Consider the following 26,980-nt stretch of genomic DNA (forward strand, 5'->3'; position numbering starts at 1 on the left):
GCGTTCCGAAAATAACTCATGCGTGGCTGGACTTGCTAATCCGGCGCTTGAATCCTCGTTAAGCCATCAACTCTCACGTCTCTTTCACGGTTGGAAATCTCACGGTCTTGCTTCCGACGAGAGTGCCAGGAATCGCAGCGCACCCATGCCGTATTTTCGGTGCGGCGTGAGGCAGTCTAAATTCACTATCACGACTAAGAAGCGTATATGCCGTACGTTTTCGCCCCTCATCGACGACTGCGCAAACCAGCACTGATTACCGCGCTAACTTCCGTTTAGTTTAATAACGCAGCGCCATGTAGCAGCAGATGGATTATGAGAACCACCGTATGGCTGAAAGCTGCTAGGTAATGTTGAACATCTCTATACGACGGGTGCCAAAGCTGTACGTGAATGACAAACTAAACTGGGGACCCCGTGATAAGTAGCAGAAGACCATACCTACTGAGTTGACAGTGCGGCGTGTTTTAGCTCTGAAGCCAGAGAAGTTCCGATCCCAAAAAATTGCCATCAAAATTACCAAAGGCTAGTCCTTGCTTGTTAAAGCCGGTATTCTCGTCGCATTGCTCGCTCGAAACGCGCCACGCTCGTCAGCTCATTATAGGGCATGCAGCCGCATACGAATATATATATATATATATATATATATATATATATATATATATATATACAGTTTATATGTTGCGCGTCCATTTGTACACAAAGAACTGAAATTGGCGGAACTAATTCTTTCAGCTTACTCAAGTGAGGGGACCTTCTTGAACTTCGGAATAAAAGCGGTCATTGGCTCCTGTGAAACAGAACGATTCGTTGCAGAGCAGTATAACTAGTAGAAACGACTGGTAGGAACTTAGTTATCGTGATGGAAGCAAGACACAGCGAATCCTCCAGGGACGAATTTATATGTGAGTCAAGGCGAGTTGCTTGTGCTCTTGGGGGAAGGGGGGGGGGGCGACTGGAAGAGAGTGGAAGGGGTGAGGGCGTAGCTTTTTTGTGTATACTATCACCGTGAAAATCGTGTAATCTTTTTCCACAAACAGATTGAACAAATGATATTTTCTTATAATATGCGTACATAGGATATATATATAGGATAATGTGGAAGCTTGTGTAGAGTATGTGTAATCTGGGCGTTACAGACACTATAGGTGAACGGCGAACATTCTATAGGCACTGTCCAGTGCCAACACGTCGCTGCACATGGCCCTGTCGAGACCATGTAAGGAAGTGGAACATCTTGTGTCGTGAATACCGCCTCCCAGAAAACGAGCTTAGTCGACGCTGGTCCTATAGCCTGATACCTACTACCGCTGGTCCTACGCTGATCTGGCCTATAGCCAACGTTACCCGTTAAATGTGATCATCACTAGCACTCGCCTGACGCCCGAATGACGTCACGACAAACTCGATGCCCTCGGGAAATTGAAACACAAATGCGTCGCCACAAATGATGGCATCCTAAATTATACATCGCGTGCTGAAAATCCTAGGTTGCACGACGTGATTACTGGGTGAGTTGCTGCGTATTGAATAAATCGAAATGCATAGCTTTCGCGCCAGAAAATGCATCAAGCTTTATCAAGAAGCTTGCCCTCAGTTAAGCTTCGGAGAAACTTCGACAGTGGCGACTACATCAGCATCGTCTTTGTCGAACAGCTCGCTCTCCTGAGAATGACGCGTCATTTCCGCTTAAGAGACTCGGCGTTGCATATTTGCAAATCTTCGCTAAACCACGTCTATCTTAAGAAGAAGAAAAGGAAAAAAGAAAAGAAAATAAACCACGCGCCAGATCTTGTATCTGCCAAGTCCTTGAAAGAACGATGTGCTCCTTGTTTTTGTTTCTCTCGTTATCTCCCCATGAAGACTACACTTTCACATATTGTGTTGTTTCCCGCGTTTGCAATTCCTTCCGTTAATTATCTGCATTGAAGCAAACATTAGATCGCTGAACGCTTAGTTCGCGACGCATCGTGGATTTTTTTGGCACGACAAAGAGGCATTCTTCATCCGCGGCCGCACGAAGAGGCTGACAAAAATAAAATAAAATAAAATAAAAGAGGTGTTTTCGAGGTACTTCGCTTTGTCCTCGGCACTTCAGACCTAACGCCTCGTGAGGATTTCGCAGACGGAACTTCAGAAAACTTGAGAAAGCGTTCCTGACGCCGCACGCCGATTCAAGTGCACCCCTACGGAGTGACTTCTGCCGTCCTGCATTTTTCCCTTTTTAAGGCGCCGAAAGAGTATGCTTCGAATATATCTTGCATCATTAAGGCTTCGCGGGCGCTTTCTTGAAGTTCCTACAAAGGCTTTCGACTGACGATTCGCTCTGCGAAAGATGAATGAAGAGCGGCGAAACGAAAAAAAGAATGAGGAATGCGGGAACGGTGGTACTGCACGAAAGCTCTGTGCAAATTTTTGAAGCACACGCGCTTGTTGCCAAGCGGACCATGTCTCTGTGTCGTTAGACGGAATGCGTAGCCATGTAGTAGCGCAGCTGAAATATTGAAGTCTTGGCAGCTTACATCGCCGTCTGAACTTAAGAGAGTACCCTTACCCTATTGCAATTCATATAGCTTTAGCATTTCTTCTGGCTCACGGGAAAAAAATGGGAGGATGCTTAAGCTTCGCCTTTAGGGTTGGAACGCCGATAGCATTCAAAGATCTCTGACTGCTTGTCACGCTTCCGGGCAACAGCGGCTTATACGTAACCGGAATTTTTACCGGGGACTGCTACTGGCGAAATCTATGCGCGAAGGCGAGCTTTCTGGTAGAAACGCTGCCTCTTACGTAAGCTGATTTTCTGTTATTGTTTCGCGCTTTTGATATTTCAGTTTGGGAAGAGTCAACATAAACGCATGCGTTGTCGGTGTTTCGTTTCACGGCATTTGTTTGTGGGCTGCCATTCTCAAAATCCCAAAGAATAAATTTGTAAAGAACGTAAGACAAGGTATGAGCAACTTTAGCGATAGAAGGACAACTTTAGTGCCGTTAAAGGCCGTGTCACATGGCGCAATTTTTGCTCAGCGACACGGCGAATTCCGTCGCACAGCGACCGCCGCGACGTCATGGGCTCTCCGCGACTGGATTCAAACAAGTTGGTCGCGCCGTCGCTGAGTCGCAGCGATCGGCGAGATGTAGGTGAGGCAATGTGTTCGACGAAACAAAGCGCCGTCAAAATAGGCGCTTTCCTGTTTTACCACGCGTTGGTAGCTCGGTGGAGCAACGTCGCGCGCCAGTTGTTACGTTCTAATAGGGCGTACCCACCAGCGCCTGCGGCTTAGGAGCTTCATAAACATGTTTTTTTCCCACTTACACAATTCGTTTAAAAGGACAAGCTGCACGCTATCCAGGCCAAGAGCAGACGCCGCCTCAACATAAGGCACGTACCCACTTGATCGCCACCATCGTCAACCTCTTCATCGCTCCAAATTGTGCCAGCTGGTTATACATGCACACGCAGTAGTTGCTTGTTCTTCTGCAAAAGCAAATACTCCTCTCGGAAAGACGTTGTGGATTCCATAGTAACAACAAGACTAGAGTGTACTAAACGGAACCACCTCACCGACACCGCCCGAACCGTACGCTCATACTTGCGGTGTTATGTAGCGTCTCACTTACCGCATATGCAAGCTGTCTTAAAGTCTCAATGCTCTTAAACGTTAAAAAATGGTGCACTTATTCTATTATCGAATAATAATAGGAAAATTCGAATATTTGACTAGTTTCCATCTTGTTTTTATTTAACGATGCAGACATGGATACTTCGTGAGCAGGGGGGCAACCTTGCACATCACTGCGACGGAAATCGCGCTGCTGCAAACGCATGTGAAAGTTACTAGCGAAAATCGCTCTGCGACGTGCACGGAAGAGCGACTTTTTTTTCCGCCCCAATCGCGCCATGTGAGACAACCTTAAGACTCACGCGGTAACAGCAGCGAGAAAGCGGGCCCGAGAAACTTCCGGTCACGGGCCTCATCGGTCTGCTGCGCCGGAACACAAAGCGTGTTTAAAAGTTCTTCCACTGTGCGGAAAGTCTATATTTAAGTTTTGAGATAAAAGACATGCGCATTACGCCTTAATATTAATACATAAAGTTTCTCGTATAACTTAGGGCAATCTTGACTTCTATTGTCGTTATGTACTGACGAAAAGTGTTGAAACTCTGAGGGCTTAGATTTTAACGCACTCCTGCTATACTCGATATAGCGGCCAATGCATTTCTTGCTTGCTAGATTTAGCGGGCTGCGTCAGTGAACAAAACCGGAAGCCTTCATGATCCAGGGCCTATATTTGTAAACCGTGAAAGGGTCTATAGAATATGCGTGGTCCGCGATGATTTTCTTGGCCGCGGACGCCAGAGCCGACGCCTACGCCGACAGCGGATTTTCTGCGACATGGCGTGCTTAACGCTATCGCGTTAGAAAAAGAAGAAGAAGAAGAAAAAAAACTGACCAAGGTGGCGCGTAACGCTCGACCTTTATAACGATGAAATATTATTCTTCATGCCATTATTATAACTATTGGTTGCTCTTAACGCTCAAATACTAATTATTATTCCCCAGTATTGACGATAATGCTGATAGCACACGCTATGCATGATAGGCTAGCTCATTTTGGAAACAAACGTCCAGTTAGTACTTTGGCGTGGATCACGGCTGGGGAATTACAAAGATACTTGCAAATTCTGTTGATATTTAATAGCTTCATTACGCGCCGTATGAGACGCTTTTTCTTTGGTAAAATGGAAGAACTGTAGCAGTTGCGTAATACTTATCATTTAATGGGGCTTATTCAAGAGGGAACTGTACAGTATACAGTGCACGGCGAATACTGTCATCAGTGTGGCGCGCTATAGGGCGAACACCTACGCCGGATCAAATACAACGCAGCTGCAACAGTTATTAAACTTACCAAAAAGAAAAGAAGGACATCTGGTAAGGCCCGTCAAGCAGACATTTATGCATACCAATGCAGTCTACAGTCGTTTACTTCACATACTTTAAGAGTGTATTGTATTGTTCATGTAGACTGCATGCATCAGGATAGCAATTTTCTAAACTATTTTATTCCATGCTCTTACATACTTTCACAGCCAAGCTCTTATGGCAACTACAAGCTCTCGAAAACATTAAACGCTGTTACAATCGGCCTGCAGGGGTACTGCTCTGCAAAACTATCTCAGCCCGCTGCAGGTGCTTCGATCGACCCGCGATGGTGGCGCCCTTCAGAGAACGAGCGAGGACGACAGCGCCAACCGACCATAAAAACTTCCTTCGGAGAACTGGAGACTACGGCAGCAGGGCTGGCCATGTTTGGCGCCCCGTGTATTGTTGATTAATTTGCCGGGTCTTCATGGTCTCTCTGCAGCAAGAGCTTCTCTAACAAAAGGTTGCTTTGCGGTACGTTTTCCTCGGGCCCCAGGATTCGTCACAGAATGCTGACACTCGTGGCGACTACAGGAGAAAGCCAGCTCTGGAATTTAGAGGCGCCGGCTGGGGTCAGGCGTGACCAGCTGGCTACGGGGACGCGCTCAACTCGGGTTCTGGGAATCCAAAGTGCGTACGTGTGTGTGTGAGCCCTCCTCCTCCAAGTCGTGTCGACTACGCCCCAACGACTATGGACAGTCCGAGTGGACAGCCGCTTCCCTCACCTAGGGATTTATGGAGAACGGAGTGTTTATAAGCGGCTGTTTGTCGGCTGCTAGGGCGTGCTCGTCATCGTGCTCGTGAGCTGTGTGCTCGTGAGCGTGCTCGTAAGCTGCGTGCTGTACGCTCGTCTTGTGGGCTCCATTAGGGAGTCACGCTAGACTGCTGAATGCAAGCGCGGCGCACTCCAACTGCAATGTTCGGTGGCCGCCTTGAGGCACGCGCGCTGATTGCAGTCGACCTCACTGCCCATCAATAATGCAAATTGTCTCTCGTGTCAGCGCAGCATACTCCGGCTGTGCAGAAGCCCATTAAAATTTCTGTAAGATGATCGCCGATCCTTTCCGCACGCACTTTATAGTAGGCATTAAGGAACTGGAGAAAACAAAAATGAACCAGGTCCAACTCGGCCAAAGAAAAAAAAATAGAGCAGGAAGTTAGTTTATGGTGACAGTTTCAGGTCAACTTTTGATCCATTAACAATAAACTGCATGCAAATGCCCTTGCATATTTTAGAAGCACCTTGACGCCGGTTTTAATTCTGAAGCGTTGGATAGGCATGTGTAATGAGGAAACGGCTTGTAGAGGTTGCAAGCAAGTACACATCCGGCTGTTCTACGTAGCTGACCTAGAAAAAAACGTTCAGAATGATATAACGATACCGTGTCATACAAATGCATAACGTAGGTCTCGCAAAAAATGAAGAAAAAAATGTAAGTAAACGAAAAAGAGACAAGGGACTGAATATACATTCAACAAGAAGTGAACCATACGAGTCGCAGTTACTATGTTCATTGGTAAACTAAGCACGATTGGAAGCAGACAAAAGTAAAAAAGTATTTTTGTAGCTCCTCTAGTTTCTTTCATTACCAAATTAGTCAGTTTATCGCTCCTGCTTTTCTGAGCTGCTGGGCAAACTCACGAGATGAGTTGAGCTCTTCCTGCAGAGTGAGGCCGTTCTTTTCCTCAGTCAAGTTTCTTTCCACAAAAGTTTCTTTCGCATAAGCTGAAAGACACATCGGCCACAAATGGGACAGACAAGAAAACAGATTGACGGCGACACTTCCTTCTTTGTGTGAGTCCTGCTTGCGGTAAATATGTATTTTGACGAATACCGAGAAGCGCAAGATTCACTTCCCTTTCGCGTAAAGTCCATCGCGAACAGACTCACCTGGCGAATGAGCTCGCCGACCATCCCGTTCCATCCGGCCTGCGAGTTGGCGTCTTGACCACCGTACTTCGAGTCGTTGACCAGCTTAAGCGTGTAGTTGAACTTGAGGTTGTCGGCAATGAGGTCGGCCAGGTCCTTGCAGTAGCCCTCGAACACGTCGTTGCCCGTGAGCACCTGGCCCGGCTCGGGCTTCTTGTACATCAGATAGGGCTCTTCCTGGCGCGCACAAACCACGGGGCATGCCTCAGCGCGCGCAGCCAGAGCAGTCTAGCTGAGCCCCCAGACCCCGCTCTCCTAAACCTCGACGTCACGAACACAAAGTAAGTAAACTGCGCACATTATTATACAGAATACACAACGCAGTAAGAACAAATGATCGGTCGAGACAGGACAGCGCTTGTGCTGTGTTGATTTGTCTTCTATTCTTACTGCTCCATGTATTCTGTACATGGCGCAGTATACGACGCCCTAAGTTAAACGCGCTGTCTCTTCGTTTGCACCCATATCTCAGCGTAAGAACTTTTTGGCTAAGAAATGGCGTACTAACAGCGAAGTTTAGTGGATTCTGCCCAGATTCCCGAAAGACGTCAGTTTGATATTTCTACTTCATAGAGTAGCGTGCGAATAATGCTGGAGCAAATAGCAACAGCGGGAAGAGAGAACACTTGCTCATGCGTACTCGCAGCACCAGATCAAGCACAAGCACAGCCACGCAATCACACGAAACCATATACTAAGTCGTTGGTAAAACAAAACAAACAAAAACAGCTTCCATTCGGCAGTACGCTACACTTTTTATTGCTAAACATTACTTGTATTCACAACGCTGTTGACATTCGTGCCCAAGTGATTCACCTTATTGGGTAATTTCTTGTAGGATATCTTGTTGTTGTTGTCAGCTTATTTTTCATTGATAATTTTTTTCTTGACGCACAAAATGTAGGTAGGAACGGTTAACAGGAGTTCATATGGAGAAGCGTGAAGCAATATGTTTTCTGCTACTTCAATTCGTTTCAGGGGAAAATATAAAGACGCTCGTATGTGCCATAAGATGGAACACCGACAGAAAAGAACAAATTGCCGCTCGCGATGACTGACACAAGCTTGCAAGTAAAAGGAAGGAAACATGAACAAATAATTAGGAAAACACGCACAGAACAAAACCCGGTGAGGGCCTTTCCTATTTTCTGCGATAATTTGGAAACTAGTGTATTGTCGTATCAAAAATACTCGCTAGTAAATAAATAAAGCCTTAGATAATCATCAGGGAGACGCGCACAAGCGAAAACTGGGATACACGCTCTTTACTGTGTGTGTGTGTGTGTGTGTGTGTGTGTATGTGTGTGTGAGAGAGAGAGAGAGAGGTTAACCATGCTAAGCCTGCTTGGCTATACCTTGCACAGGAAAGGTAACAAAGAGAAAAAGGGCAGATGAAAGCTTCACGGGCCGCACGGAAACACGCTCAAGCGTTCGTCGTTAGTTCAGTAACGAACGGCCATGTAAGGTGATGCATGTTAAGAAAAGACACAGTGTTTTTGTGGATTCATATCATACATCGCAAATGCCACAGCTCCAGGATCTTCTCTTCCGTGCTTGGTGTGTTACCTATTTGCATGGTTATACGGGAAAATAAAAATCTCGTGTATCATCCGATCGAGATAGGCAGACTTTTCAGTTTTCTTTTACATCTCTGAGTGGGGCAACAAAATGGGTCTAAAAGAGCGAATGAAGACATTTAAATATATTGAAACAGTTCTGCGGGCAGTTGGAAAAACGCTTGCCGTTCCTGTGCCTCTTTGCGAATCAATCCCGCTCATATAAGTTCACGAAATACAAAGATAAGAAAGCTAAAAAAGTTCAAGGATGAAACGAAGGACAAAAATAAGCTATCAAAGGAATCTATGTTTTCCTTTTTGCCTCCCTCGCTCTCTCTTGAGACGCACACAACGAGCAGCGCTTGCACGGAGGTCGCCTCATCGCGTAACTTCCCGACACGGCGCGGGATGTCTCTGACGCGGCGTCGGGGGCGCCGTGCGACGACAATCATCAGAACCATCGGAGCGGAACGACGTGAAAGGCGTTCAGACCGGCACACAGCCTTGCCGAGACAGGACGACAAGAGGCGTCCAATGCTCGACCAAGAGGCAGCTTAGAATAACAAAGGAAAAGAAGACGCGTCGCGCTGGGCCACCACTTTGTTTGTTTTCGTTTGCCGGCCTGACTGTCAGCGAGCGACGGGGGTCACATTATCCTTTCTCTAGATTCAGGGCTGGTCTCTCATCGTTCTGTCAGGCGGGCGAGCTCCGCGCGCAGACACAGGCGTCATGCTGTAAAAAGTGGTACAATTTGTGTGACAGGGAGCTAGTCGTCCATTGTAGTGCTTGCCTCAATGCCCGTCAGACTTCGGCTGCTTGATCCCCCCCCTCCCCCTTATTTTTATGTGCCATTGCTGTCACACTATACACTCTTCTTTCTGCCCGAATTTCTTTTGTCATCATATTTCAGTCGTGGATGTATCGCAATGTAAGCCCGAAAAGGCTGCTGTCGTCGATCTGTCACCAAGAGAGAAACAGAGCACGCGTGGAGTAACAGTCAACTTGCACATAGTCACACTTACGGTTCCTGTCATGGCAACTTGCAGCTCAAATCGGAGATTATAAACGTTAAATTTACTAACACTTTCTTTTGAGATCCCAGTAAAACCTCAGTAATTGCTGATATTAAGAGCTTCAGGAAGCCGAAGGTTGTTCTTATTTTGTATCTTTTTTAATCTGTGTTGCTGCAATGACACCTAACATGCCTCACCTGCAAAGCGCAGAGCCGTAGGACGTCGGGGAAGAAATAGTAAAGAAAATAAGATTTGTCGAAATGAAAGTGGGCAAAACTTGAAAGTGCTACCGAGGCGATTGCGCAGTGTCTAGCTACATGTTTATTTCTCTCGTGGAGGTGTCGGCGAACATATCATGCTCTAGGGCGCTGTTGCTCCATGCTTCAAGCGCTGAGTGTGAAATCCGAGGACAGAAATGTGGAAATAAAAACTCGCAGTTACGCCCGAAAGACGAAGCATCGATTGCGACAGCAAATTAGTTGACAGCCATATGAATTAAGGATAGTAGTGTTATCGGCAATATAAACTTGTAAACATAGGCACACTAACTAAATGGATAAGCATGGTGTCACCCGCACACAAGCGAGCATGAACACATCTCACTCGCTTAACGCGTGAACTCTCTGTCGAAACGCTGCCGTGAGGAAACGCGGCAGCAGCAACAAGCGAACTGACCTTCCTGCAGCCGCTCGCTTCAACGAGAACTAAATAGGAAAAACACGGCGGAGTGCGAACTCTGTACACGTCGCAGATGGCTTTCAAGATAAAGCGGCCCGGCCGGGTGCGCGCTGCCGCCCGGAAAGCCGGAAGTAGAACGCGCTTCCCGCTTCCTAGCCTCATTCCGAAGGCTTGCGCGCGACGGAAGGGGGCGCGCTTCCTCCCCGCTTTCGTCTGTTGCCTGTGCAAGATTGTGCAGCGATCGCCGGCTCACCCTCGCACGCTTTCAGTCGCACACACAGCATACGGCGCGAGGCGACGATTTTATTGCCCTTGGACTTTATACGTAACCTCACGGCGACGCCGACGCCGACGGCAGAAATGCACCTGGAGTATCCATATATTTGGTTATTGCTATCGCAATAAAGAAAAAAAAAAAGATCGAGAAGCAAAGTGCTGCTTTTCAAGATTGCGTGAGTAGCTGCGGCGGTGTTGTCAGCCCATACACGTTCTTTCTGTCTGACACACGCTGACAGACATCGTCCGCATGCCCATTACGTGCGTCGCTGTGTAAATTATATTTTTAAATGCTAGCGATGAACTGTAGTAACAGGAATAGTTACATTAGGCGGTCTTGACTACACTGCGTTGCTCGCCCTTGCATGTCTGGAGGCAGGCTCTCTTGCAAAAAAGCTCGAGGGCTTCTCAGATATGCTTTTACACCACCAGGTGGGGCACGCGGCGGCGCTGTGTGAGTGGAAACAGTGTGACACGCTCCACATTCGGTACGTAATGTGGGTGGCGGTGGTGGCATATTAAACGGAGGAACCACTGTATAGACGGAGAATCACATCAAGGTAGCCGAGCACACCGTTCGTGCTCCCAGCTGCAGCACCAACTGGTATGCAGTACGAATACCGGCGAGAGGGAACGTTTAAGCCATCGGAAGCCACTCGGATGGCGGGTGCCCAGCCGCAGTTCTCACAATATGGCACAACCGAAAAGATTGGCGTGTTACATGGCTGGGTACCATATCTAAATCCAGAAAATAAACTCAGTTATGCCAGCATTATACAGTTTCCTGTAATCACTCGGTGCATCTCAAGGCCGGATGCGAAGAAAGCACATATTCCGTAGCAGCTGCCTCGCCTAAGCGTCGAGCCGGGAGAGGGAGGGCGCAAGCTCAGATTTCACATAATGGCGGCGCATGTACGCGTAACGGCACTTAGGTAACAAGAGATCCTCAGGCTACGGGTCTGTGAAAGTTTGTCGTGGTTTGAAGAAATACGCCTGTAAATAGAGTTGAAGTGTAAATAGCGACTACTGTTGCTTTAAGATATTGATGTTAACAAGATGAGACGTTTTCGTTCAATTATTTCACCTGCCTCTTTGTCAATGTATAAGGTTGCCCAGCGTATAGCAAAACAAAGGGGATTGAGGGAAGGCTATCGGGATTCCTTGTCGTCAGGCGTTTGCGCTTGTCCTATTACCGTGATGAATGTGGATTCACAAATCATTTGACCCAGTCACCGCGGCAAAGAGTAAATGGTCAGTGTCACCCGTGTTTGCGAGATACCGAATCTGTGCATAATTTTCTTGCACCACAGCCGAACTTTTTAATAAACGTGTACAAAGATCCAGAATATGCGACATATCCGGCGTTATTTCGCTACTTTCCAAGAATATCGCCATATTTTTCTCCATTCTACTTAGGCCATTATAGTGTATTTCGTTATTTGCTTCAACGACCATGCTTATGTTTGCGCTTGCTTTCGCAGGCAGATAATGTAATCATCGCTGCAACTTCGTATCTTTATGCGACAAACGTTCTGCACATACTTTGTCTACAACAGCCCTCTAAGGTCGCGCAAACATGCACGGCGGCTGTGTTTCAGACATATTTCTGAAATGTGTTGGTTACGGGGCCGATCGACGAGGCACGCTAATAAAGTTCTCTTTGTTTACTGTGCTCTTCAAACACGCCTCGAAATTCATACGCTGGACCCCCGGGTCGATCTATATGCCCGAGCAAATATTGACATGAAGAAATCTTACACCTACAGCGAAGACTGGCGCCTGGCACTTCAGCGTGACTGCCAGCCTCGCGCACGCGCGCTTCGAGTGGCTAAACCAGGAGCGGCTTGCACGAACATTTAATAACGAAAATACAAACGTTGTCTCCTTTCTTCAAAGCGCCGCTGCGAACAGAGAGAACGAAACCAACACGCGGGACGCTTGGCCCTTGCCGCCTTGTATTCACATTTTATCTTGCCAGACGCGCGGGCTATCGTGCGAACTTAAGCGGAGAATCGTGTTATGTTTTCGGTTATGAAAGAAGAGAAGATCAAAGTATAGGGGGAGGGACGTTAGAGAGGGCGCGTGATCGCGCACGAAGATTCGGCGTCTTGTACACAGCGTTGCCGCATTTTGCTTCGTTCTTGTGTAGGATCGCGACGGTCCCATGCTCTGCGTCAGCAGCGTGGACGACAACGGCGGGGCAAACAGCGTTCCACTCTTGCGTGCTCATGTTTGCTCGTATAGCAACGTGAAAGGAAGTGAATGCTGTTCAGCGCCGCTGAGCAAACATTTTACCAGAATGAAAACGCCTACTTTTCTGACGGTGTTCTAATCCAATATCTCGCGCTTTTCTGCAAGCGACGCAGGAATGCTTTTCGTGAGGAAGAGAGATTATAACGGATTTTTTTTTCGTTTTGAGTCTGATGAAAAACTTTAACATCTCTTATTTTAAGCGCTTTTTGCGATGGAACGAATGAGAACAGCTTCCACAACGGTTCCTTCACTTCTATTTTGTCAAAGATGACACCGTATGTTTGCGCGAAAAATTTTATGAAATGACAAGGGCGGGAATTGCATCACGTGTCGTTTCTACAGGCGAACTTGGTAGTGCTTTATATAGAACCTTTCTAAACGGAACCAAATTTACAAGGAGTACGAGTGTTGCTGTGTCTTGGCTGCATCATGTCATGTTTGTGGGACTTCTGACGATAGACCCCGGGAAGGACCAGGTCGAGAGTTTGATTTCGCTTTTCAATGATTTTCAGCAGTAACAGGAGACCGACTAGATGTCCGAAGATCAGCTAAGGTCATGCGCGTATTGATGCTGGTTTCTCTTTGTAAAGGCTGCACACGGTGGGCGTCGACAGAGAAAACAAAGTTAAAAAAAAGGGGGGGGGGGCACCGGTTACTCCACCCCCACTATCCCCTCGCAAATATTGACGTACACGTTACCACGTGCAATTGCCGTTGTACTGCTACAACAAACATTCATTCGGCACAAACATTCCAACAAATAATGCGCTGGCGTAATGCTGCTTGAGGAAGGCCGCATAACGCCGTACGTTCGGCACGCATATCGCAAACTGCTAGTGCGAGTGTAGCACCCATGCCAACAAATACGAAGCACAGGTGAAACATTCTTTACCACTACATGCTTTTTGTCTTCGCTCGCAGTAGAAAGGAGTGCACTACGCATATTGGTGTTCGCGAGTAACGAATACTACTTCGTATTATCCGATGCGCTTGCATGCGTTCACGCATACGCGCATACACTCCTGCATGCGTTTGCTGGCTATTAAGGGATAAATTTTCGTCAGTTTGCGCTTTGAAAGGAAGTGAACAAGAGTCGGAGGTATTCCCTTTTCATCTAAGAATGTCAGAAGATATACGTGTAGCAACTCGAGGTCAGAAGTAAGACGCTGAGACTCACACATCTGAAGGGAAAAGGAACAGGAAGGAGAAGAAAGAGGCAAAGGGGAACTTGTCGGGACAGAAACGCTTTACCAGAATGCTGGTCACGATGTAGGTCTTGTTGCTCTCGAAGCCCGTGTCCTGGTAGACTCGACGGTACTTGGGCGACGAAAGCTTGAGCCCTTTTAGGTCCGACCACTCGGCGATCTGGACAAAGTAAGGGCGGCCTTTTACCATCGCCGACAATTTTCTTTCTGCGCGCCGCTTCTATTTAGGAAGGAAGCTACAGCCGCAGCTGCTCCTGTACAGGATGCCCACCTAGAGTGGCTACGCTAACTTCTAGTGCCTCTCGGCGTTCCTGGGAGTTTCGCAATTCTGTACATGTATGTGCGTGCACGTGCAGGGAGCTGTCGACTTCTGCATTACGCCGGTTCTTTCTTTCCTCGTTTTCTTTGTTATTTTTCACTATGAATCCGGAAGATTGCTCAGGTTGCTGGATGCCCTGGGCGGTGCCGAATTTCAGTAGTTTCAGCGAGTGGTAAACCGAGCTCTCCGAGAGGACACTCGAAACTTTTTTTTCCCGTGAAATGCGATGGCAACAAAAGCAGGCCAAATCCAAAAAGCAATGACGTAAAAAAAAGACATTTTTCTTTCACGGACGCTCTTGTACCACGTACCTTTACCATCTCGCTGTTTATTGTCATTTCGACCACGTCGATGGTGTAGTTGACTCGGAAGCCTCGGTCGTCAAAACTGACGTTTCCAGTCAGCCCTTTGATCTTCGTCTAGAAAAGGGCAGTGAGAGAAGCCACATAAAGAAAGCAGAGAGAGATAGAAAAAGAAAGAAAGAATGATGAACGCAGTGATCAACAGTCCTTGAGTGTTTTCTTTCTGTCTTTTTTTTTTTTTCTCTCACTAAGTGCAAGTTTTATTTCCTGTACAATGAGAGCAGAAAGACAGCATCTGCAATCGATGCCACATGCTCACACTGAAGAGAAAAGGGAAGTTGAAGTGTTCCCGTGCTCCATGCTCCGTTTCTTTTTTCTTTCTCCTTAACGGTACCGTTTCGTTCGCAAGCTTATGAGAACATAAAGAGGCATGAAAGCGAACCAATGTTTGGGAAGTGTAGGGTCGCCCTGGTATTTGTGCTGTAGAATTGAGTGCGACTTGTCACTTATTGTATAGTTGAGCATTGCGGTGGCCGGGAGGTCGTTTTTATTTCTTTTGTTGTTTCTTGATTTGTTAGAAATGAGGAGAACTGCAGTATCCGAGCTATTCGCTACCGCAACCTCTCCGCAGTAAGGTATCTGAACAGATATGAAGAGGCCATAGAAGCAAAAAGCCTAGAGTGCCTTCCGGTTTACTATATGCTATAATTTTTCTTTACTGTATGCTTGCGCTTTACGCCTCAAAGGGCTCGAAAAAGAGCAAGAAATACTAGTACAACATAGGAGATTAGTATTACAGAGCTTTAAACGTAGTGTGTCCAAGCGGCTTAACTTATCCAAAGAGTAGGATCACCAACACTGCATATATATGCGCATAACCGCAAATTGGCTTGGGTTATCTTTTTGTGAAGGGTGGTCAGCGTGCGCCAACTTTGGGTGCATGTTATTTCTTAAGTACTCTACGTTAACGCTCAATAATACTGGAGTATAGTTAAAACAATAGCTGTATTTAATCACATAAAATACGACGTTGCAAGCTTTTCAGATATTTTTGTCTATATTAAATCATTCAGTTCAGGCGTGTGTAGAAGGACACGAGAGGCTTGGGAGGGTTTGGCGGGAGGAGAGGGGGTGTACAGATCCTTCTATGGGTGTCTTGCAATTTACGTTGCCTTGCCTCGCGGGCTGGATCTGTTTTGTGGGCCCTTTGTAGTCAAGCTCTTATTTAATGATAAGCTTGAGCACTTGGAATTATTTTTGTTTATCAGGATATTTTCAAAAAAAAAAAAAGAAAGTTACAGAAGATGCGAGAAATCTTAGAGCACAATGCTCAGCTTGCGGGTGTTTTATTTCTTTTTTTTTACGTGATTAAAAGGTGATGTTGGTGCCCAAATGCGGCGATGGTCACTCCCTGTATGTTGCTTAAGTAGCGTTTTACACATGTGCACTCGTACACGCTTATGTGCCGGTGGCACCTGACACTGACACACTCATAGAAGACAAGGGACTTTGCTCGTACCGAGCGAATGCGTTTGGCGATCTCTTCGCCGTGTTCCCAAGGCATGACCTTCTCGCGACGGCAGTCGATGCCTCGGGTGTTGTTATTGTAGACCTCGCCGCGCCTGAAGTTCTTGCTGAAGATGCTCGGGTAGTCTCGCAGGAGCTGCTTGAATGCGTGCAGAAGCACTTTGGCACCGTCATACATGAGGGCCGCGTCGGCCTACGATGACGAAAATGAGAAGCGTCGTAATATCGAGTGGGGATTAAGGAAAGAAGAGGACCAGGCTGTTAGCTGAAGGCGAAGCCAGGGTTGCAAACTTGTGCTCTAATTTATTGCTTTTTTCCCCTTCGAGACTTCGGCAAACAAAATGCCGCAGCAGTTAGACGGCAAGCAACTTGCAACTCAGGAGAGAGATCAGTTCAGAGCAGATGCGATTATAACAGCAAGATATTGTGCAACGTGCAAACATAATTAGTTACAGTAATATTAAAACATCAAAACCACTTCTGATAGTCTTAGAAAGTTCACACAAGACAGTAAATCACACAATGTCACTCACATGGTAATGTTCTTACACAGCTCAACGTAATAAAGCACCACACAGTTCAGATACACAAACGATCGAGCAAACCGTCAAGCACTATTGGAAATAATAAATAGAAAGTTCTTAAATCAAGCTCTTGCCTTGCTGTTCAAACTGAAATATGCGAAAGTACGATTGAGTTTGCTTTCTGAATTCGTTGACTTATTCCGGAATAAGCTGTTAGAGGCTGTACCGAGGCTCTGCCATGATTCTACCGAACTAACGAACTTAAACGCACGTTTATTTCGCAGACGATCCACGTCGTAACCATAAAAAATGTACGACGCTAGGGACTGGTCTTAAACTTGTACAATATTAGCAAAAAAAAAAAGAAAATACTGCTTTCCTTCTTCCACCTGTGCACCGCAGTAGGAAGGTGTTTGAAATTGATTACGTTAGTGTTAAAAACGGGGTAACTGCCGGATTTCTAAACAAAGACGTGACTAAAAGACAAGGTAAAGCGGCAAAATAAAAATGATCCGGCCAAAGCGGTAGATAGACTGTTACGGTTCGGTTATTAAGATGCCAGAAACGTTGGCAGTGAATAAATAATTTAGCCATCCACCGCGCCGTGAAGTTGTCGAAATAAAAAAAGAAAAAGGCAGAAAAAGAGTGACAGAGAGAGAGAGAGAGCGAAAAAAAGAGAGAGTGATAGAGAAGGCTTTTTGCATAGTTTCCGAAAGGGCACCAAAGGAAATCCCATCACTAGCGATACCCCGGCCACGTCACCCAGAACCGTCGCATAATTTCAAGCGTCACAATTCGGCGATTTCTTGCATTATAATTTACTTATAATGTTCTCCTTTTTTTAAAAAGTTGATAGTATACGCTAATATTTCCAAGTTTCTCATCTCCAGCTACCTCTTGATCCATCACAACCGATTAACACCTTGAAGAGAGTTGGTCATCTTGAAAGAAGAAAGAACAAATTCTACTGTATACTTACAGGAGTTGCCGCGACGTCTGAGTCTCAGCGTCTTCGACGTTCGTTTTATCATATTCTGATACAACTGTATGGGCCCCATTGCGACGTTTAGCGTAATTCGAGGCGAGAACCTCCAGACTTCATTAAAGACCTCTCTCACTGCCGTATATTTTGGACTTTCAAGGAACACGGGTACTGTACGCTTTGTCGTTCGCCAGCTGCTAGATTATGAAAACTGTGTCTATTATAAAGCCGCCTGTCTAAAAACCACAGCAAAAAATCAAAGCCTTGAAGTAAATGAATCAATAGCAACAAGAAAACACACACACACTAAAAAAATAACAATGTTGACAAGCGAATCATACGATTTCACAAGAAAAATGGAAATGGTTATATCATACATTGGAAAAGCATTGTTTCACTCACCGATATTCTCTTTTTCTTAGGGTCTGGCCAAGGAATCTTAGAGATGCGCTCTGTAAAGACTTCTTTGTAAGGAAGCGTTGTGTTCTGGACTAGCCGGAAGCCCGTGATGTTGACGGCGCCGAACTCCAGGCTTGGATTGTTTTGGAATTCGTCCATAATCTGGGAGGAGAAGAACGCATGCGCAAAATGAGTAGCCCTTCCTGAATGGTTTATGCCAGGAGGTGTAACTACTTTTTCACTATCAGGCCAGTATATATCAAAGACAGAACAATCCATATAGGTTCACTCGGCACTATATTCATTGTAAAGATCATTTGCAATCCTTAGGCCATGCCAATTATTATTTGCTCTAAGGTCATCTTATCCGCACTGTGGATTCGGCGTTTTTTTGCACGACGTTCGTATAGAACAGCTAAATGATAGCGAACTACCTTTCGAGATTTCATGTCCCTATCAATGTGAATTTTTCCTAAGCCTTCCACATTAACCGTTCACACGCGTCCGACTGGATTTCTTTCGTAGTTGGCCATTTCGATGTATCTAAGGTTTGTAATTATACTTCAGGAAGATTCGAGTCTGACCTTAGCCCTACCCATATCTGTGTCGACTTCAGCTGTCATCAACTTGGTACGCCTTATTTGTCACGCCACGGCTCCGCTCATATAAACTTGAGTAATGCTGAGCGTTTAGCTTATGGATGATGTTTACTAATTCAGATATCTTTCTTTTGTTTATTTCCCTAGTTCTAACGATTCTCACAGTTTCTATGGTGACGTAAATAAACGTAACGTACGAATATTTCAGTTAATCCCTACAAAACGAAGGCGCGTACCAAAGCTGGCTTCTTGGCACAACGTATGTTCATGTGGAGAAGCCTGATTGACAGGACACTTTTTAAGAGTTGCGGGCGGATCACGCCCCAAAAATTGCTTTAAAGGTAACGTAGTAGTACAAGCGATATCTTACATAAGCACGCGCTGCCTGTTAGCTATTCGTATTATCAGGGCTGAGTCGTGACACCAGTACACACGTACACAAACACACACACACACACACACACACACACACACACACACACACACACACATATATATATATATATATATATATATATATATATATACATATACTTTATATATATATATGTATATATATATATAAAACCCCCTTTCAAAGTCTTGCCTTTGCTTCTGAGTTATTGATAAGTTCGACTTCACCTGCCATCTACTAGCCGCCTGGTTAGTTCAGGTTGTAGAGCAGCTGCCCCGGAAAGGCAGTGGTCTCAAGTTCGAGTCCCGGACCAGGACGAATTTTTATTCAACTGCAAAGCTTTTCTTTCGAGAGACCCGTCTGGGTTTCCTTTGTAGAACTTAGCTGCGTTTGGGTAGATGTCTCATTTTCCCTTTATTAATATATATATATATATATATATATATATATATGTGTATATATATAGTCATATCATAAGAAGCCAACAAACACTGACACCAAGGACAACATAGGGGAAATTACTTGCGCTTAATAAATGAAATGAAGAAACGATAAATTAATGGAAATTAAAGTGGATGAAAAAACAACTTGCCGCAGGTGGGAACCGAACCCACAACCTTCGCATTTCGCGTGCGATGCTCTACCGATTGAGCTACCGCGGCGCTGTTCCCCCATCCACTTTCTTGGGTATTTATGTGTCCTAGTAGAACCCTGGGAGTGTATATATATATATATATATATTGTGAGCATTATTCATACGCTTCATATTCTCACCTGTACATACTCATCATCACCGTTTTGGGGCCTGGTGGTGGGGCTCTCACTCGAGAGAATAAAGAGGAGACTGGCTGCCTAAACCTCGTTTCACAAGTGGTGGAGTGTGCTGTCCGGTTCCTTCGCCCTCTCGCTCCCGGTCTCTCTCCAGCTTCACCTACGCTACATCCCTGGAGCTCCGCTCGGGTCGCCGCCTCTACCAACTGCACTCAACCTTGTCGCAAGACCAGCAGACCAGTACCACGACATCCACATTGCCTACTCCTGCGGGAACCCCTTTTTGGACAGTCACCATCTCTCAGAAGGATCCACCGGTATTTGCTGGGCTTCCAGGTGACGACGTTGAAGACTGGTTGGAGGTATACGAGCGCGTGAGTGACTTTAACCACTGGAACGAATCAGCACAACTTGCTCACGTCGCCTTCTACCTAACCGGAGTTGCGAAAACTTGGTTTTACAATCATGAGCTCGATTTGGTCAACTGGAGCATCTTTAAACACCATCTACGCCAGATTTTCGCGAACTCGTCTGTCCGCTCCGATATCACTAAGAAGAAGCTTGCTGAGCGTGTTCAGCACTCAGGCGAGTCCTATACTTCGTACATAGAGGACGTCCTCACCATCTGCCGCCGCGTGAACACCTCGATGGCAGAGAGTGACCGTGTACGCCACCTGCTCAAGGGTATTGAGACTGCGGCATTAAATTCTCTTGTAGTGCTGAATCCCACTACCGTCGCCGACATCATCAGTACGTGCCAGCGTCTCGATGAGCTTCATATGCTCCGCTTACACCCTGACACATCTGATTTCAAGGTGTCCAACGACAGCGAGCTACGTGCCTTGATTCGCTCCATCATTCGTGAGGAACTGCACGCCCAAGCTTCGTCAAACCCTCCTGAGGTCCATCTGACCACTCCTGGTGGCGGCCTACGCCATATCGTGAGGGAAGAGATAGCTGCCGTGACCTGCACGCAAATCACGAGCCCGCACCCTATCCATACGCCAACGTACGCTCAGGTTGCCTCTATAGTGCCACCCTCCCAGCAGCCACCACAACAGGCACATGCACCGCACATGTCCCTGAATCCTATCACTGTAAGACCATCATCGCCTGTTCCGTCTTATAACGCATGGAGCCCACCTCGACCGGTTTGTTACTACTGCGGCATCCGTGGCCACATTTCCAGGTTTTGCTGACGCCGTCAGCAAGATGAAAGACATGGCTATGACGGCTTTGAAAGGGATCAGTTTTATGGCCCTGTACCACGACGTCGGCGTTCTGACTACGATTATTATCCACGACGTTGCCCATCTCCACAGGACTTCAACAAACGGTTCATTGCGTTTCCCGCGTCGTCGCTCTCCATCACCGATGCGGCGCTCTTCTTCCCCTCTACGACCGGCTACTTCGTCCTCCGATCACCGCCCGGAAAACTAAATGGTGCAGCCTCAGGAGGGAAAGCTGCATCTTTTGGACAACGTGAAACTCCTCCGCAGCACCCGTCAAATGTACTTTTGGTGTGTGTTGAAGGTGTCCGAATCGAAGCCTTGGTTGACACAGGTGCATCGCTTTCCGTTATTAGTGCTGACTTGTGTTCTCGATTGCGAAAAGTGAAGACACCGTATAATGGCCCTCCCCTTCGTTGTGCTAATGCAGTTCTTGTTCAGCCCTCCGGTGTTTGCACTGCGCGCGTTTTCATTGATGGCATCCTACACCACATTCAGTTCGTCGTGCTGTCTTCGTGCACTTACGCGATGATTTTGGGATGGGACTTCCTGTCCTTCGCCTCAGCTTTCATCTCTTGCCGTCAGCGAACTATTCATATGACGGACACTGAATCTTCGTCCGCTGTCAATGCTCATAGCCTGCGTTTTGTCACGTCTACCGACTGTTTCATTCCCGCGGGCAATGAGCATATTCTGACACTGACTTCCGACACTATTATTAATGGTGATGTGTTCCTTGCACCGAGCGGTTACTGCATTTCTGGTGGGCTTAGCCTTACTCCTAGCCTAGTACGGTTTCAGGACGGTAGAGCGTTAGTCGCTGTTCATAACCCTACTTCTTCGCCAGTTGTGCTCTCCCAGGGCTCTACTGTGACATGCTTTACTGACACCCAACCTCTTTCGCTGGTACCGCTTCACACCGAATCACCACCGTTGTCTACCACAACTGATTATCACACTGCTGCCGCTGCTTTACCAGCCGCGATAAATCCCGATTTGACCACTGCGCAGAAAGAAGACGTTCTGGCACTCCTGCACAAACACAGAGCCTTATTTGACGTCCACTCCAAGCTTCTGGGGCACACTTCCGCCGAAGTACATCGCATCGAAGCCGAAGGCAGTTCGGTTGTACGCCGCCGCCCGTATCGCGTGTCTTCCGCAGAACGGAAAATCATTGCGGATAACGTTGATGACATGCTCAAAAGAGACATCATTCGGCCATCCTCCAGTTCTTGGTCGTCTCCTGTCGTGCTGGTTCGCAAGAAAGACGGCTCTGTACGATTATGCGTCGATTATCGAGCCCTTAATAAGATCACGCGCAAAGACGTATATCTGATGCCAAGAATTGACGATGCCATTGACTCCCTCCAGGGTGCAGAATATTTCTCTAGTCTAGACCTCCGATCCGGATACTGGCAAATCCCCATGCACGAAGCGGACAAGGACAAGACAGCCTTTGCAACACCAGACGGACTTTACGAGTTCAACGTCATGCCATTCGGTTTATGTAATGCCCCTGCAACATTTGAACGCATGATCGACACAGTTTTACGTGGCCTTAAGTGGAAGACCTGTCTGTGCTATTTAGATGACATCGTTATTTTTTCTACAACTTTTCGTCAGCACCTTGAGCGCTTGGACGAAGTTTTCACATGCATTTCCAATGCTGGACTCCAACTCAACACAAAGAAATGTCATTTTGCCAGAAAGAACATCAAAGTGTTGGGCCATCTTATCAGCAAAGATGGCGTTCGACCAGATCCCGAAAAGGTTGTTGCCGTGCTTCGCTTCCCTCGCCCTGAAAATCAAAAGCAATTAAGAAGTTTCTTGGGCCTGGCATCCTACTTCCGCCGCTTCATCAGTCCTTTTGCGGCCGTGGCGTCGCCGCTGCTTTCCCTTGGACAGATGACTGCGAACTTTCTTTTCAAGCCCTCAAGCAGGCATTAACCACCGACCCTGTCCTCTGTCACTTCGATGAGAACGCACCAACTTGCTTGCACACCGACGCTAGTGGCCATGGGATCGGTGCTGTACTTTTACAGCGTGATACCACCTCACGAGAGAGAGTTGTTGCCTATGCCAGTCGCGCACTAACAGCTGCCGAAAAGAATTGCGCGATCACAGAACAGGAATGTCTCGCAGTAGTTTGGGCGATCCAAAAATTTCGACCATATCTTTACGGACGCCATTCACGGTCATAACCGACCACCACGCCTTATGCTGGTTGTCGTCAATAAAAAATTTGTCCGGACGACTTGGTCGCTGGGTGGTACGCTTACAAGAGTACGATTTTGACGTTGTCTACAAGTCTGGGAAAAAGCATAAAGATGCCGACGCTCTCTCTCGCTGCCCGCTGCCACTATTAGCTTCGAGTACATCTCTCCATTGCTCGCCACTTGATGATGAGACTAAGTCGTCACTCCCGTTATTACCGTTATTACCTCTATCGGTTACTGACACGTTATCTTCCAATCCCGTCACTCACCTCGCCTCGTGTCAACGTTCTGACCCCTACTGCAACAGCATTATCCAACGCATGTGCGGAACTACATCTGCACCAAATGCCAAATTACGTCGACAACTGCGACTATTTAAGCTTGACAACGATGTGCTGTACCGCTACATATACAACTCCGACGGACACCGCTGGGTACCTATTCTTCCACGTTCGATGCGCACACAAGTCCTTGAAGCCTTGCACGACGACCCATCTGCTGGCCATTTAAGATTCCAAAAAACATACCACCGCGTTAGGAGCCGTTTCTTTTGGCCAGGCATGTCTACCTTTGTGGCCAAGTACGTCGCTTGTTGCGTTCAGTGTCAACGGTGGAAACGACCGACTTCGCCTCCTGCTGGGCTTTTACAGCCCATCCCATGTCCCGAGACACCGTTTGCCATCGTTGGGATCGACCTAGTCGGCCCTCTGCCCATAACGCCAGCGGGTCATCGATGGGTCGCGACAGCTGTTGACCAGCTCACACGTTACGCAGAGACCGCTCCTCTACGCTCTAGTTCAGCCTCCGACGTTGCCACCTTCTTTCTAGATGCCATTGTTCTGCGCCATGGTGCACCTCGTGTACTGTTAGGCGACCGCGGCAAGACTTTCATGTCAACAATGCTCGTAGAAGTACTCGGAGCTTGTGGCACAGTTCATAAGGCGATATCCGCATATCACCCACAAACAAATGGCTTAACCGAGCGATTTCATCGCACACTAATAGATATGATATCAATGTATATCGTGCCAAACCACGACAATTGGGACAAACTTTTACCTTTCGTGACTTTTGCTCACAACACCGTTATCCAACGAACTACGGGATACTCACCTTTCTACCTAGTTTACTGCCGTTCACCGACATTCACCATCGACGCCGCTTTCTTCAGTGCCCCAACTAACACCACGGCCAGTATAACCGAACAGTTCATCTCGAGACTTGAGGAATGCCGTCAACGTGCTCGCTTCAACACAGAAGTCAGTCAGCTAGATCGCAAGCAACGTTACGACATCTCTCGTCGCGACGTCTCCTTTCGTCCTGGAGAGGAAGTACTCCTTTGGACGCCCATTCGTACACCCGGTTTGTGCGAGAAGTTTGAATCCCGCTTCCTTGGACCCTATATTATTAAGGAACAAACATCCCCCGTGAACTATCGCGTTACTCCCGTAGACGTTTCTTCCGACCATCGTTGTCGTGGTTCGGAGATCATTCACGTTTCGCGCCTAAAACGATTCGTTCGGCGTTCCCCTCCTGGCTAAGTCGCGGCCTGGCTGGCCGCTTGCGCGTGCGGGGAAGTTAGTGTGAGCATTATTCATACGCTTCATATTCTCACCTGTACATACTCATCATCACCGTTTTGGGGCCTGGTGGTGGGGCTCTCACTCGAGAGAATAAAGAGGAGACTGGCTGCCTAAACCTCGTCTCACAATATATATATATATATATATATATATATATATATATATATATATATGCTCCGCGTACAAATGACCATAGCGTTTGGCCGGGTGTGCTGCCGCTGCGTCTGCTTATCGCTATCATGAACCGCTGCGAGGGAAGCACATCAGTGGCGTAAATCACACAGCCCATGCCTGCGTCACTACCCTGTCGCCTTTTAAGCGGCAGTACACCCTTCTAGCTGCTATGTTCACTTGTACGAGAAATTTTGGGAGCGCTGCAACCATGACGCGCAAACGCGCATATCATGTGGTATGCTTTTGTATTTTGGGGGCATCTGCAGTAAGCGTAAAAACAGTAACACCTAACAGAAAGTTAGAAACTGTTTAATGGGACGTTTCGCAAAGCGGTCTACAACTTTCTAATTGGAATATTGTGCCTAATTTATTTGCTTCAGAAGTGGGCTAAATAATCTTGACTAACTTTGCAATTTGGCAGAATAAAAAAATAGTCTGACTTACTCCATACAATAGCCAGCAATATGTATTTAGTCACGTAGCCTGAGAGGGCATCGGCATATTCTTAAACTCCGGCTAAATTTGGCTGGGCCACCATATATATATATATATATATATATATATATATATATATATATATATATATATATATATATATATAAACGAGAAGAAAGGGGTTAACCGAGGGGCCCGATTTTTATTAATCATATAATAAGCCAACAAACATTAACACCAAGGACAACGTAAGGGAAATTACTTGTGCTTAATAAATGAAATAAAGAAACGACAAACTAATGCAAATTAAAGATTAAAGTGGATGGAAAGACAACGTGCCGCAGGTGGGAACCGAACCCACAACCTACGCATTTCGCGTGCCAAATTTACCCTGTTTTTCCTATGTTGTCCTTCGTGTCAATGTTTGTTGGCTGTTGGCTTCTTATGATATGGCTACATATATATATATATATATATATATATATATATATATATATATATATATATATATATATATATATATGCACGTGCAGGCGCACATAGAAAAGCGAAAGAAACAAACCTACATTTAATTTGAACGTATCGGTCGAGGTCCTGCCTTCATGAAATCGAGAGCGCGATCGCAACATCACTCTTGATGAAGGCCGCACTCCAGCCGAAACGTCGAATTGAAATGTTTGTTTTTGCTTTTCTACGTGCGCCTGCACTTTCTTTTTTTTCATATAATACACACCGGATCCGAAGAACTGATTTATTCGTATATATACGGTATGTCGGTGTGCGTATGTGTGAGCTCGAAGATTTTGTGGCCTTTCTTCGATGCAAATGAAAAACGAGTTAATTTGTGTTCCCGCTACTCTTAAAGATGCTTGCACAGGAGCACATGCACTCACAAGGCTGGTGAGCAGGAAGTGGTAGTTTCGGCGCCCCATGAACGGATCCCTGACGTGGCTGATGATGATCTGGCGCGTCGTCTCGGCGCTGCAGTCTAGCACGACGTACTTGCGCGACTCGCGGTCGCGGTCCTCCAGACGTCGCAGAAAGCGGTGCACATCGGACGCGTTCTGCACGCGCGTGACAACCTTCACCTCCAAGTGGTACCGGTCCGTCGTCAGCTGGAATAGGTGCTGCAGTTTCAGCAGCCCTGCAAAGTAGAGAGAAATTATGGCTTGCATGTATCTTTGAACATCTGGAGACAACTTTGAAAGCGTTACCCTCGACAGAAACAAAACAAAACAAAAAAAGGACTCGCCATCCTGGCCCTGCGAAACTGGATATCCGGTGAAGCTGTGGAAAACCGCCACTACAGCTGCTGAGGCTGGTATTCTTTATAAATACGAAATGGTCATAAGGCGCATGAAGCGAAAAATCCAGCGTTAACAGGCGATGGTACAAAAACCCATGTGACCAAGTGCTGACGTCACGTTTGACATTATGACGAAGCATGATTACGTCATCACCTCAAACGTCGCCTGGTGAAGTCATTGCACCAAATTTGCGTGATGACATCATCATGTGAAACGTTATGTGATAACAGCATCGCACGTCACGGTATCGCCCAATGAAGTCATGCGATGACGTCGTCATGTCAGACGTGGTGTCACGCGATGACGTCTTTGTCAAGTGACGTCCCTTCATGATGTCATGTGATGCCTCTTGGAGAAGCAGCACTGCGCGCTTTCCGCTTCTT

General features: G+C 46.7%; 1 protein-coding gene across 2 annotated transcripts in view; it reads right to left on the reverse strand.

Moving 5' to 3' along the window:
- LOC126537172 (glutamate receptor 1-like) overlaps positions 1-26,980 on the reverse strand; it is a 273,941-nt gene that overhangs the window by 39,918 nt on the left and 207,043 nt on the right. For both annotated transcript variants that reach the window (XM_050184357.2, XM_050184358.2), the window contains exons 5-10: positions 26,184-26,434; positions 17,893-18,051; positions 15,977-16,177; positions 14,467-14,574; positions 13,883-13,996; positions 6,817-7,032 (exon numbers count right to left, since the gene is read on the reverse strand). In XM_050184357.2, coding sequence (XP_050040314.1) covers positions 6,817-7,032; positions 13,883-13,996; positions 14,467-14,574; positions 15,977-16,177; positions 17,893-18,051; positions 26,184-26,434 — 1,049 coding nt within the window. The remainder of the gene's footprint in view (positions 1-6,816; positions 7,033-13,882; positions 13,997-14,466; positions 14,575-15,976; positions 16,178-17,892; positions 18,052-26,183; positions 26,435-26,980) is intronic.

This window comes from Dermacentor andersoni, chromosome 4 (assembly GCF_023375885.2).
Source record: "Dermacentor andersoni chromosome 4, qqDerAnde1_hic_scaffold, whole genome shotgun sequence".
In the NCBI taxonomy this organism is placed as follows: Eukaryota; Metazoa; Arthropoda; class Arachnida; order Ixodida; family Ixodidae; genus Dermacentor; species Dermacentor andersoni.